The sequence below is a fragment of the Pezoporus occidentalis genome, unplaced genomic scaffold (genome assembly GCF_034315485.1).
Source record: "Pezoporus occidentalis ecotype Australia unplaced genomic scaffold, CSIRO_AGI_Poc_V1 ctg202, whole genome shotgun sequence".
Taxonomy (NCBI): Eukaryota; Metazoa; Chordata; class Aves; order Psittaciformes; family Psittacidae; genus Pezoporus; species Pezoporus occidentalis.
Genome location: NW_026913879.1, coordinates 889,099 through 902,347, shown reverse-complemented (window position 1 = coordinate 902,347; position 13,249 = coordinate 889,099). Strand labels below are relative to the sequence as shown.

The 13,249-nt window shown below is 53.4% G+C and overlaps 1 protein-coding gene across 8 annotated transcripts in view; it reads right to left on the bottom strand.

The window, feature by feature from the left end:
* PTPRS (protein tyrosine phosphatase receptor type S) overlaps window positions 1-13,249 on the bottom strand; it is a 170,624-nt gene that overhangs the window by 30,464 nt on the left and 126,911 nt on the right. For 4 of the 8 annotated variants that reach the window (XM_062618735.1, XM_062618729.1, XM_062618731.1 and 1 more), the window contains 7 exons: window positions 11,277-11,858; window positions 10,278-10,411; window positions 9,980-10,124; window positions 3,892-4,197; window positions 2,376-2,569; window positions 1,915-1,941; window positions 26-143 (listed from right to left, as the gene is read on the bottom strand). In XM_062618735.1, the coding sequence (XP_062474719.1) occupies window positions 26-143; window positions 1,915-1,941; window positions 2,376-2,569; window positions 3,892-4,197; window positions 9,980-10,124; window positions 10,278-10,411; window positions 11,277-11,858 (1,506 nt within the window). Of the gene's footprint in view, window positions 1-25; window positions 144-1,914; window positions 2,030-2,375; window positions 2,570-3,891; window positions 4,198-9,979; window positions 10,125-10,277; window positions 10,412-11,276; window positions 11,859-13,249 lie in introns of those variants that run through there. The other 4 variants (XM_062618730.1, XM_062618732.1, XM_062618736.1 and 1 more) reach the window with 3 other exon arrangements.

The window sequence follows — 13,249 nt, the reverse complement described above, 5'->3', positions numbered from 1 at the left end:
CCCAATGGCTCAGGAAGACTCTTACCTGCACCCTTCGTGGTGACCACTTTTGGTTTGCTGCGAGCACCATCTCCCTTCATGGTGTAGGCGGCTACAGTGATGGAATAGGAAGTTTCAGGCTGGAGCCCAGCAATGATCATTTCCTGTTTGTGAGATTCCAAAGGGAAATCGTGTCAATATTCAGGTACAGACACACGAGTAGAGCTCTCCTCCCTGCAGGAGTCTCAGCCCTTTTCTAGCATGCAGGAACATTCACTGAATCTGAAACACAAGACACTGGGGTAGATGTGGCACTTGGCAGGAGGATGAGAGCCACGTTCCCTTAGCAAGAGGCACGCACACCCTGGCTGCAAACAGTCCCTCTCTCAACAGAGCATGTCTGCAGGGCCCTGCTTCGATGTGTTCTCTTCCAGATCTACCTCTCAGACATTCCCTATTCCAACACAAACTGCTTCAGCCATCAAAACGCTCTTCAAAGCCTTCGTTCCTCTGCACCAGGCAGTCTCAGAGGAGGTCTCAGTGGTTGCAGGGAGATTCCATTTCTTTGCCACTTCCCCCCTTCCCTTCTCTCCTCAGAGATATTTTTTTAATGCCTTCATAATAGTAAAGGGATTGCTCGAACACCAAGTGCAAGGGGACGTTTTCTGCTCTTGGCTAAATCCCCAGCACCCTCCTTCCTCCACCCTGCATCACCCTCACCACCCCTCCCTCCCAAGAGCTTTTGTAAGAGTGGCCTCAAGAGGAGCCCTTCCCCATCGCATATTCAGCCCTTCCAAGGGCTGTGTTGTGAAAGGAATACCCGTGCTAAATCAAACAGGATGAGAGCCTATGCAGCAGGGTTTTCTCCAAGGCCCTGGAAAGGAGGGAGATGGGAATGTTGTGCACGTTTTATGGCCTTCCTTTCTCCTTACCCTCCCCACTGCCCCTTTGTGCTTCCAATATTAAATCTCAAGGCAGCACTTGGGAAGAATCTGCTGGTCCTGTATTGGCCCCAAAGCTGAGCAGGGAGTGGAACAGCAGAACTCCAGAGCAGGGGGCTTTTGATCAACAAGCCTGGAAGCCATTAGCTGCAGACAGGTCTGTGTTCCACAAGTCAAGAAACCTGTTCTGCTTTCACACTTGCACCAAGTTTCATTACGGTTTCAGGCACGAGGCTTTGCCTTTCACAGGACTCAGTTTCTCCATCTGCAGAAGAGAGGCCCCTCACTTTTTGTCACTAAAGAGACACGAAAGCAATCGATCCAGTAGTGCATTATCTTGGGAACCTGCCATTCCAGGAGGGAAATGCCTTCTCCTCCTGCTCTGTAGCTGTAAGATCAGGGAAAACATTTAGCATTTTAGCAGCAGTAATGCCAAATGCCAAAGAGCCAAGCTGATTTTGAGGGCTACTTAAAAGGTTAAAGCGTCAATCGTGATTTACTGCTTTGTATCAACAAGTGTCTAAGCATCTTGTCCCTTGAAGGGCACAAAGCGCTTGTTCCTGCCCTCATAGCTCAGGACTTGTGAGGCTTTGAATTCCCAGTGCTTTTCAGCCTATGTTTTTCAGACACAACACAGAAGTGCTTGCAGACCTGCTCATCTCTAAGCATACGTTTGGGTAGTCCCAAATCCCATGTCCCATCTGCTTGCCCATGAATCACGGAGGAGAAGCAGCAGACTCTTCCCTCCTTCAGAGCTGAGAGGAAAACCCTGCAGCATCGCTGCATGCTGACAAACTACACCATCACATGGGGCTGCAGAGCAAAGTGAGCAGGGTGGGGACAAGGCATGGGAACACCAATAACAGGCTTTAAAACAGGCACATTGGCACTGCAAACTAAAAATAAAGGAAAAAGGAAAATATCACATCACACCAGGAAATGGGAGAGGGAAGGGACAGAACCAGGATGGGAGGATTTGTACTTTTTTACTTACGTATTCTGCAGTGTCATCTGTTTCCCACTGGGCAGAGAACAAGAGAGGTTTTGCACATGAGAATACAAGAGGGGAAAGAAGGGAAAGACAGAGACACAGCATGAGGAAGGAGTCCCTGAGCAAGCAGTCACACAAGGTCAGATGTTACCAGGCCAGCATGAAGGAAGAAGTAGAGTGGGAGAAATTAGTAGATTCCACTGTGGCCTTTGCCTGTCCTAAAAGACTTCCTAGACACAGGGAGGATGCTTGTATTTAGTTCAGTGCTGGGACAGCAGTTCAGACTCTTCCACAATAGCTATTGTCTGAGTCTGCAGAACTGCAGAAAGACAACATACACCTTGTCACAGATACACCCATCTGCTGTGTCCAGCATCACTGTCGCTTGGGATGAGACAAGGCGCTTGGAGCACCCCCACCGCCCCAACCCCTCCGCAGGAGGAGAGCAGGAGGTGAGCCCTTACCTGGGCATCAGCCAGCATGATGTCCTTGATGTGGGGCAGCCCCCGGGCCTCTCCGTTCTCCATGCGCACGTAGTGGACCTGGTAGCCGCGGATCTGGCCGTGCTGGCGGCTCTGCACTGGGGAGCGCCAGAACACCTGGATCGCGGTGGAGTTCAGCACCTCCACCTCCACCTTGCGAGGCGGCGCGCTGGGCACTGCGAGCGAGGCAAGAGGGAAGAGTCACCTGGGGCCTGCAATGTGGAGCTTGCAGCTTCACCCCTGGCGCAGCCGGGGCCGAGCGGGAGGCTTAAAGGAGACAGCCCTCATCCGTCACCGGCCTTTATTCAGTGCGACAGGGAAGCAGTGTGAGGGATCCGATCTACGTGCACGGGAACAGATCCATCTCACAGCCCGCTCTCCTACAGGCTCCTCTGTCCTCAGATGGAAAACCCACCTAGGTCCAGATCACAGCCGGAGGGCAAAGGCCATTTCTAATGAGCCAGAAAAGTTCTGGTCCTGCCTGTGGGGTATGAGGGTGGAGAGGGTGGCGAGAGGGGCTTGCCCTTGGCTCCCAGGCAAGGCAGGTGGGTTGGTGTAAACTCAGAACAGGAAACAAGAGCTGTCTTGGATGGAATCTGGGCTGGTTTTTACAAATGTTACTATTAATAATAATTATTATTATTATTAATAACAATACAGGGCGGGACAGCTTCATGTGCAAGCCACACTTTCTCTGAGCAAGGTGTCCTACCCATTGGATGTGGGCAGATGCTCAAGGAAACAGGACCCACACTGGGGCAAACTTCCTGCCTTTTTTACACTTCTTCTATGGGATGGTGGAAATTGGGAATTTCCTTCTGTAACTTGACAAATACTCCTTGAAGGCCCTGTGTCCCCCTCACAGTGAGGGTGTTTCATGAACACATTCCCATTTCCTCCTGGTTTTATTTTACTGGAGAAATACCAGGACAATTCAAGTCTCGATGTTCCTGTTTGTGCTAAAGTCCCTGAGCTGAGCCACTGAACTGGAGTCTCAACTGCTTGTCACTGGAGTGCTTTGGAAACTTGAACAGAGATTCTTCCTTTTCATCACGAACCAGAACTCGGACTTAAGAAGGAGCTGGGAACAAGGAGTGTGGGGGAAGAACTCTTAATACGTTAAAACGCTTTCTGGCAGCGACCATCTCCTCTGATTTAATTTCCTTGCTGCCTCCTTGCTCACTAAGAGCATCTTTCCAGGACAAGTGGTGCAGTAACGGGTCAGAAGCTTGAGACTAAAGAACCCCCATGAAGCCAAAACCCCAACGCAGGGAAGGACAACTCTAGGGACCCCAGTTCTCAGGGGGGGAGTCGGCAGCAAAGGATGCTGCGCGTCTCGGACCGGAGGCTCTCTGAAACCCCGTTCAGGCTTTGCTCTTGCACCACACAAGCCACGAGCAGGGCCTCGACGTGTCCTCCCTGGCGGGGGAAAAGCCCATTCCAAGGACACGTTATTCCCCAAGGGAACTCAGGAGAAAACCAGAAGAAGTGCAATTACCATCTTCATCTGTCCGGACGATAACCGGCGAGCTCTCCGGGCCCGGCCCCACCTCCGTATGAGCCACGACAGTGATGCGATACTCTGTCCACTTCTCCAGGGATTCCAGTAGGATCTGACTGGTGGTTGGGGGGATATCATTCACCTCCTTAAGCTCCGTGTCCTCCGAGTCCAGCGCTCGATAGTAGACGCTGTATCCAGCCAGGACTCCGTTTTGGCTTTCGGCCGGAGGCGGCCGCCAACTTACCAGAATGGCGGTGGATCTGGTGCTGACACATTTTACATCTTGAGGGGGGGCAGACGGTTCTACGAGGGGGGAAAATTCAGGAAGGGGAAAGGGAAGAAGGAAAAGGGGGGAGGGGGGAGGGGAAAAAAAACAACAAACAAAAGATGGGAAAGATAAAAGAAAAAAAAAAAAGGAAAATGGTAACAAAAAATCTAAAATAAAACGTACAAAAATTTGGTTTAGGAAGATAAAATTAAAAGAGAAGAGCTTTTTGTTGTTGTCTTTTGTTTTGGGGTTGTTGTTGAAACGAAAAGGTAAAACCAAAAAGCCAACGGAAATCAAATGGGGCATTGAAACGGAAATGACACAAAGCAAAGGACTAAAGCAGCGCGTGGGCTAGCCAAGAGGGGTCCTGCTGCGCCTGCCAGGGTGGCTGCTGCGAAACCACGCACCCAGCTTCACCCCAGAGAGGCCTTTTCCTTTAGCTCCCTGCTCTACCGCAGTCTGGCACTGCCCTGGCTGGGAAAGCGCTTCCTCCCCAGCTGCAGTCTCTGGGATCCTGGATTTCTTTGAAGGGATCTGTGGAAAGGAAGCAAGAAAAGGAAATCTTTTGCCAGGAGGCGTAAAATGAAGAGGCTGAACCTCCAGACAGGAGTTATTCGCTGGCCGTAGACTGAAGGAGGGGAAAAACCATGGTGGCAATGGCCAGGATACCGCCAAGCAGTGAGCCCCCAGTGTGCTTCGACAGGAGGGTTTTAGAGAAGAGACTTGCAAAGGAGCAAGGCAGGGGGTTGTGGAGGTGTTCGGGTACCCAGTGGGGTTTCCACAAGCAGCAGCAGGTCCAGCCCCCTCTGCGCTCGCTGCCTGAACCCCATCAGGGTGTTTCTGAGCATCCCAGGAGGACACCTTTGGGAGCGGGACCCTACACGCTCCATTTCTGCGGGTGGCAGCAGACAACTGTCTAAGGGCTGGGTTTCAGGCGATGGGGAAGGTGCAAAGCACAGCGTTCGAGCGCAGGGCTGCTCACTTTGGTGTTCCTGAGCTGCAGAAGGTAATTTTAGCACGCGCGGCTCAGTAGGAAGCAGGACGCCGACACCGGCTCCGTCAGACACTACGTGCTGGGGCACACACTGCCATGGCACGGCCCTGCCTTCAGGTGCTGCTAGGGAGAGCTGCAGGAGCACGGCTTTGCTGGTAGAGACACCACAGGTCTGAGACCCTGGCAAAGCCTGGGCTGAGTCACTTCTGTACCCCAGCCGGGGCACTTGAGGAGAGCCTGGACCACGCTCTTTCAGTAATCACTAATTGCAATCCATCAGGTAAGCAGAGAGAGCGATGTATTGTTCAAGGCAAATCTGCAAATCCAATCTCACCCAATGCAGTCAAACTGCAATAAATCGCTTTTAACTCTCTGCAGACACTGCCAGAAACTGGGGCGTCCTTATAAGCCCCTAAAGCATCACCTGCAAGCAGCACGGCAGCAGATAAATGCTGGTCACCATTTCTCACTTCTCTGCTGCTTGCTCATCAACAAAAAGCTCTTTTACTGAGGACTGATTTTCCCAAGGCTCTCAGTCCCATCCCTGAGTCACAAACAGATGTTTGGGCCCAGCCTGCTTTGAGGACTCAGCTAAATCAAGTCCCACGTCGCCCAGTTTGCACTGGAGTGACAGCCATGTGCTGTGCACTCCTTCACTGCGGTGCTGAGCACTCCGTCCAGTAGGACATTTTGGGTGCTACCCTCCTAATTTCACGTTTTATCGCTGGACTGAAGGGCAGAATGGATCCCCTGTCCTCAGAAATGCCCCTGCAGAGGGTGCTGACCCCCAGCCCTGGCTAGCCACGCAAAGTAATACAGAATGTGTCAAACAAACAAAACCAAAAGGAACAAACTGGAAAACAAAACAAAATCCAGCAATTTGAAACAAACAAAAGAAACCAAACATCAGAAAGGAAATCATAACAACAAAATAATGCTGGTACAAAAAGTGACTCCTTCCAGAACATTCCCAGTCTTTACCTACCTTCCACGCTTCAACTGCTAACTTATAAGACTTTCTTACGAGAGAATAAGAGCAACTGAGCTACGAGGCCAGACCAAGCTCCTGGTGGGTTTCTGCATGTGACTGGCTTTGCAAACGCCATCCTGCCCCACTGCTGGCTCCCTGGGGTGAGCAGAGCCTGAGCTACTGCAGCAAGGGCAATTCTGGACCCCAATCTACTTTCCTTTGCTAAGGAGACCAGAGAGCAGGGTGGCAGAGTCCCAAGGATGGATTTCCTCCCCCTTCTCTCCATCTGCTGTGATTGCACCTCCAGACTGCTCCTTCCCACACCCCTGCAGCAACTTACATCTTTCAGGGTATGGAGGAAAAGACTCAACCCTCTTCCAGCACCCACCAGGATGCTGTTTGCTTCTTGTTTAACCCCCTCGGTGGCTGGTAGCATTAAAAGCCACCTTTCCTGCTTAGCCAAAGCCTCCATGGCTGAGAAACCCACTGCAGAGAGGGTCTGACCTGACCTACCCTTTCCATCCTGATACTCATTATGAAAGCCCCAGTGAGCAGAGCCGGAGCTCCCGCGGGCACCTGGGTTCTGGGTTTGCACTGGCGTGGTCACGCTCTCGCTTGCTCACTCACCCTCTACGCTCCAGCACAGGGACCTACCGAGAGGCCCTGGAGCGAGGCCTCCTTTGGGGATGCTCTGCACCTTCTCTGGTCAAAAAGGCAGGGTGGGTGGGTGGGTGACGGGGGAGAAGGCCCAGATCCCCCGCGGACCCTCTCCCCATCGCTCTCATCAACTACAGCACCTGGATGAGAACAGCCACCAAGTGCTGGCCGGCCATCCTGGAGACCCAGCTGGGGAAGTTCATGGCACTGTGAGTTTCCTTCACAATCCAGCCCAACCTGCGTGACCCTGGAGACGTGCATGTGCGTGGGGGCAGCACGGAGATGGTGGGAGCTGTGTGCAGGACCGAAGCATCGCAGCCCAAACCAGAGGCTGCGAGCCCACCTCTGCAACAAGCCCCTTGGCTGGCGAGGGAGCCACAGCATAGGTGGGAGCCCCCCGGCTGGGAGAGGAGCATCTTTGTCTGCTGGCCTCTGTTTTCAGCAGGCAGACAGCTCTTTGGGAACCCCTTCCCACCCTCCCAGGGGCTCCAGGACACTGGAGTGTGTGCAGATCCACGCACGTGGGGGTGAGCCTGCAGCGACAGGGTGGACTGTATTTGTGAATCCGCTTGAGACCAGCCAGTACTCACCTGAGCTGCATCTTTTACATGCTTTAAAGTTGACTGTCCAAGCCACAAGAATGACCCTTACTGACCTTGTACAATACAATGTTTTTTAACCCTTTAGGTACCATAGACTTCGTATAAGTTTCATTCACTTCATCTACTGTGAGGGAGGGGGAAGGGAAGGAGAGCACAGCTAATGGGTGGGGGGAACATCCTTTCTTAGGAAGGAGCAGAGGGTAAGAAAGCCCCCGTTGCTCCTCTACGCCTGCACATGCAGCCTCACAGCACCCACCCTGCCACCCCTGTCTGGTGATGCATGCTTTGCACTCTGACATTTCCCAGTAGGAGAGTTGCCAAGGAGCCCTGGGAAGGTCATGGCTGCTCAGAGAGGGCAAACCTGCTCCTTCCAGCCATGAGATTCTGTTCAGTTTTACAAGCTACGTCTCTGGTACTTGAAGAGTTAAAACCCAGCTACTTCAAGAAGAAAAAGATACTTTACCTTTAGTTTAATGGATTTTACTTGGGTTATGATGCTCAGGAGGAGCCACCCTGACAGAGGGAGGTGGAAGGGGGTGTGCAGAAAGGTGTGCGATGCAGGGAGGGCTGCGGCATGCAGGCACATGCAGCTCAGCTCGGAGGGGCAGAGCACGGAGAGCCTGGGCAGGCTGCAGGAGGACAGAGGAGGCTTTGCTGCTGCAGACAAGATGCCATCGTGGTGTGAAACCGCCCAGCAAGAGACAGACAGAGCAGGGAGCCGGTGTCATCGGGCTGCGAGAGCATGCAGGCAGGCAAGCAGACAGCAGAAGAGAAGAGAAAGGAGAGCCAAGGAGCAGGCCAAGGAGGAGCTGAACAGAAAACGAGCTGCAGAGGAAGACACAAAAGCCTGTCCCGAGCCCGAAGGTCTGTGAGCCGAAGGATGCCGCCCGGACCAGGGAGAATTGACTCGTTCCTCCAACAGCCAGCCAGGAAAAAGTGTTTCACTGTGTTCCAGGACACTGCCAGCTCCCAGCTCATGTTCCTGAGAGCCTTCAGGCACTGAAACTATCCCTATGAAAGCTGAGCCCAACGAAACAAACCCGGCCTCAACCTGGGCATGCGCCAAGTTAGGGAAAACCCCAAAGCCTTTTCCTTTCCCAGATCCTCTTCTCTTCACCCTTCAGGGTGCACCTGCAGGGTCACTGAGCCCCCCTTCCATCAGCTCCCACCCCCCTCTTCCAGCCTGTTTTTATCAAACCAGAAAGCACAGATCCCAAACCCTCCTCTTCCGCCCATCTCCCGTGAATCTCAAGGAGGAAAACCTCTTGGAAACCAGAAGCAGAGCGTTTGACACTTCTTTTGCAGGTCCTTTCAGTTCATTTTCCCCCACCCCACAGTGATGCTCCCTCTGAAAAGTAACACACTGGAATCAGAACCAGCAGATGTGTAGCAGAGTCAGGAAAGGATTTTCTTTCAATACAGAGTAAGGAGAAAGGAAAGGAAAGGAAAGAAAAGGGGAGGGGGACATTTGAAGGAAAGAAGGAAATAAAATCTCTTTGAATGGAGTGGAGGCCTGAGAAAGCACCAGTAAGGAATTGTGTCTGTGCAGAAGCAGGCTCCCCTTTCCTCCCACTCCTGGGGGGAGAGAAAGAGGAGAGAGACAGGGGGAGAGGAGGATGTGACAGTTAAACCAGAAAGATGCTGCTCCCCCTTGTTAAGGACTCTGAGAGATGGGGGCAGGCGCCCGCTCTCCTCACACTGGTGACCAGAGCCATTTCTGAGTTAGTTCTGCTCCCGGCTACTCCAAACTGCAGCGGAGTGATTTAGGAGAGATGAGAGGAGACAGAAAACACAAAGAACAGCTGCCACAGCCACTCATGCAGTGAAAAAAACACCTCGTTTAAAAGCAAAGATCTGTGAAAAGCCCAGGTTGAAATATTGCCATCCAGGGTTATTGTCCCCGGGGCAACAGCGAAGGGAGACAATCCATTAAACTAAAACCAGCACGTTTTGGTTGCATACACTCCATCCTGGTGTCACTAACAGCCGCTCCCTCCAAGCCTCCACATGACTCCTCTTCCCCGCTCTGCCAGAGCCCAAATGGGACCATTCCCAAGCCATTCCAGGCTTGCTGCCTTCCTCCCTGCGGCTACAAAGTGGCTCATGGAAAAGAGCATGAGGACCACTTTCCCAGAGGCTGGTAAAGACGCTGGACTTGTGATGAATCACCTTCCCTTCTCTTCCTCCCGATTCCCCCACCATCTCCCTGCTCCATTGCTTGTGCCCCCCTTCCAGCCAGCTGGCTGCTGGTGGAGGGACAGGCAAGCTGCTGCGTGATGCTGGGTGACGTCCTCCCTGAGCATGCTCAGCACCACGGGCCAGCGCAGCCCATCAAGGAGCTCCTCACTGCTCCCCACCCTTCCAAGCAGATCTGGCCTCCCATCACCCCCAGAAAGCATGCACCAGCCCCGCTCCTCCTTCACACCTCAGCTCTCTGGGTCAGCAAAGGGAGAAGCTCCCCGAGGTTCCTGGAGGTGCGAACCGCCGCCGCAGCGCGCACGTCCGCCCCACAGCTCCGTACCCCTGTGCCCACCATCAATGGCTCCCTGACTGTCTTCCCCTCAGAGAAGGGTGGGAAAAGGAGAGACACCTACTAGACTGCAAGGTGCGCTCTCTGACCTCCGGGGTGAAGGCCCCCAGGCCCAGAGCCGAGCGGGCGGCCAGGCGGAAGACATACTCAGTGTTGGGCTTCAGGCCTTCCACAGTGAAGGAGGTCGCTGGCTCGAAGTTCTTCTGCACCTGGGATGGGCGAGGGGGGAAGAGAAAAATAAACCCAAACAAAAAGGGAGCAGAGGCAAACCCTGCCCCGAGGCACCGGCCCTGCTGGGGAGCAGAGGACCAGGATGCTCCGTGGGCGCCCCAACCCTCTGCGCTGCTCCCCTCCAGACTCACCTCCCTGCCGTGCTGTCCCTCCTTATAGAGGAGCTCGTACTTCACTATGATCTCCTGGCGGGGAGGGCTCCACGACAACACGATGCTCGTTTCTGTCTTGGCTTCTGCTCGGAAGTTCATCGGCTGCCCAGGAACTGACACAGCCACGGAGACGATGGGGCAGAGGAGGCAAGACCGGGGAAACCACGTTAACTAAGGAGAGGATTCCTACCCTGTGCTCTTCAGAGCCTGTGTGTGAGGAGCCTGTCAGCAGCAAAATGCCACACGGCAGGGGGGCAGGCCCTTCCTTTAAAGCAATGGAGGGTTAAGTCCCACTGCAAGACTCCAGCTTATCCAGAGCTGCTGGAGATGGAAGAGTCCTACTGGATCATATGCCTTTATCCTGGCAGTGCAGAATACTGCTTTTCCCATTAATCCCAGTATTAAAAGGTTCTGGAGGTGGGAAGCCCATTGAGGACACGGGGTTTTCTCAGCAGAACCCCCAAAAGCACGCTGGGGGACAGCCTGTGACAAAACATCTTTTCTTCTCAGCTCAACACATCTGCTGTGCCAATTCAGGCTCTGTTTTGCTCCCTGTTACGAGAAAGGCATAAAGGGGTTCCCAGCTCATCCCTGAGAAGGTAGTTTCTGGGCAGAAGAAACTTTAGGAAGACACAAGCTTCACCACTGCCTGGGCAGTGCTTTTAGGTCTATTAAAGCCATTTAGGAACTAGAAGCAATAAGATTCATCTCTGAAACATGGCACAGCAGAAACGGATTCTCTTGGCAGACCTGCCTTCCCCACCCACGTAACCAACAACCAGGTCAGAAACCACGCACCAGGCTCTCTGGATCCAGCTACTGGACTCAGCTTCCTCCCAGGGGGTTACTGCTTTAGCAAAACGGAGTCAATAACGAAGGAAGAGCTCTAGTGCCACAGCAGCCACAGCCAGCCAACGCTATAGACACCACCACTCCCCCTGCAGCCCAGTGCATCCCACACAGCGACCAGGTGCTCACCTCCTTGCTGTGTCTTAACCTGGATGGGGTCGGAAAGAGGCCCATCTCCCACGGAGGTGAAGGCCAGGACCCGCACTGTGTAGGTTTCGTCCTCGAGCAGGCTGCCCACCGTGGTGAGGAGGCTGTCGTCCACGTTGTGCTTCTGCCAGTTGCTGACGGGCTGATCAGGCTCCATGGTGTAATACACACGATAGCCACGGATCTGCCCGTTGGGCTCCACCGGTTCTTCCCACTGGATGATCATGGTGGTGCTGCTCAGCATCCGGCCCTGCACGTTACGGGGGGCACTGGCAGGAGCTTGTTCCCCAGTGCGAGTGACCACGGACTCGCTGGGAGGCCCCTGCCCGATGCTGTTGACTGCAGAGACCCAGATCTCGTACTCAGAGTTGGGGCTGAGCCCCCCAATGCTGTAGCGCGTGGTGGTGATGTCTTCTTTGATCTGATACGGTCCATCCTGGCTTTTAGACTTGTACTCAATGACATAGTAGGACACGGGGTCTGGGTTTCCAGAGTCCCAGGTGATGGTGATACTTGTTGCTGTTGTCTCTGTCACCACGGGCGTCCCAGGAGCCTTGGGGAGTGCTGAGAATCGGGAAGAACAGACATTTAAATAAACCCCACAGAAGCTGAAATGGTGCCTAATTGGGCTGGTTATGGCTGTAGGAGCCAGAGGCACAGCACCAATCCCAGCGCCGCAGCTCAGTAAAGTGCTGCTGAAATATTATGAACCTAGTTATCCACTCTATTATCCTCCTTAAACTGCTCCATCAAAAGGGAAGTGTTCAGCTAAACATCTGGAATCATTAGCACAGGCTTCAGCTGCACATCCGCCAGCTCACGTGGCACTAAGGAAAAGCTCCTTCCGAGCACGTAATCGGATCTTCCGACAGGCGCTGGCTCTGCCGATGCTCCAGGTTGAGTGCGCGGGCAGCAGGAGGGTGAGGATGAGCTCTCCAGAACCAAAGTACTTGGAGTGCTTCCTCTCAAGCCACAAGCATGTGTTAATGCTCATCCTCCCTGCCCCTCACCCACAACATCACCTTTGGCTTTGTTAAGGCCAGGCTGGACGGGGCTTGGAGCAAGCTGCTCCAGTGGAAGGGGTCCCTGCCCGGCGCAGGGGTTGGAGCTGGAGGAGCTTTAAGGTCCCCTCCAACCCAAACCACTCCATGATTCTATGTCTGAGCTCGCTGGAGATCGCACGCACGATGTCAGACACTCAGCAGGAAGCTTCACGTGTTTTACTACATGTTTTAGACCCTTTCCAACCTCGTCTTCTCTAGACCTGAGCACCTCCAAAGCTCTAATTTCTCCTTTCATCCTCCGCCTGGGAAGGACTGCGGATGCTTACATGCAGGACCAGAAGGGGGAACAGAATAGGAATAAAATGACAAAAGGCAGAAGGTACCAGCAGGGCAAGATTCCTCATCTGAGGAGACAGAATAGAAGCAGAAGCAATGTATCTTACGCAGCAGCTTCCTGAACTGATACGGTAAGACAGGGAAAAAGGAGAAGGAAGAAAATACTCAGGAAAATAAAGAGCACCTCAGTCCAGCCCCAGGCATCCTCCTGCTAGCACGAGCCCACTCCCTGTGCAGAAGCTCAGGAAGCGTCACATCAAGATTCTCTTGTCCCTACTCATTTCTATTGTCAGACCTTCCTCAGTGTGATGCACTGACACAACAGGATTGGTTTTCTTCATCCCTCCCCTTCTCCAAAGTATTTCTCCTCCTCTCCCCCAACCCCCCCGCATCCTTTCCCACCCCCTTTTCTCCCCAGATCCCTCGTGGGCATTGCCATCACTCAGAGCAGACACCAGCTCAGACAAAGAGCTCTACACTCACCCAACCACAGGGGCATCCCGCTTGGGTTTTAATACTCCCCTGCTGAGGACAGAATAGATTGAAGATTGCACCCGTGCTCCTCTTGGGAATTGCTAGCTGGAAGCTGGGGTTATTCCCCCTCTTGCTGAGGCA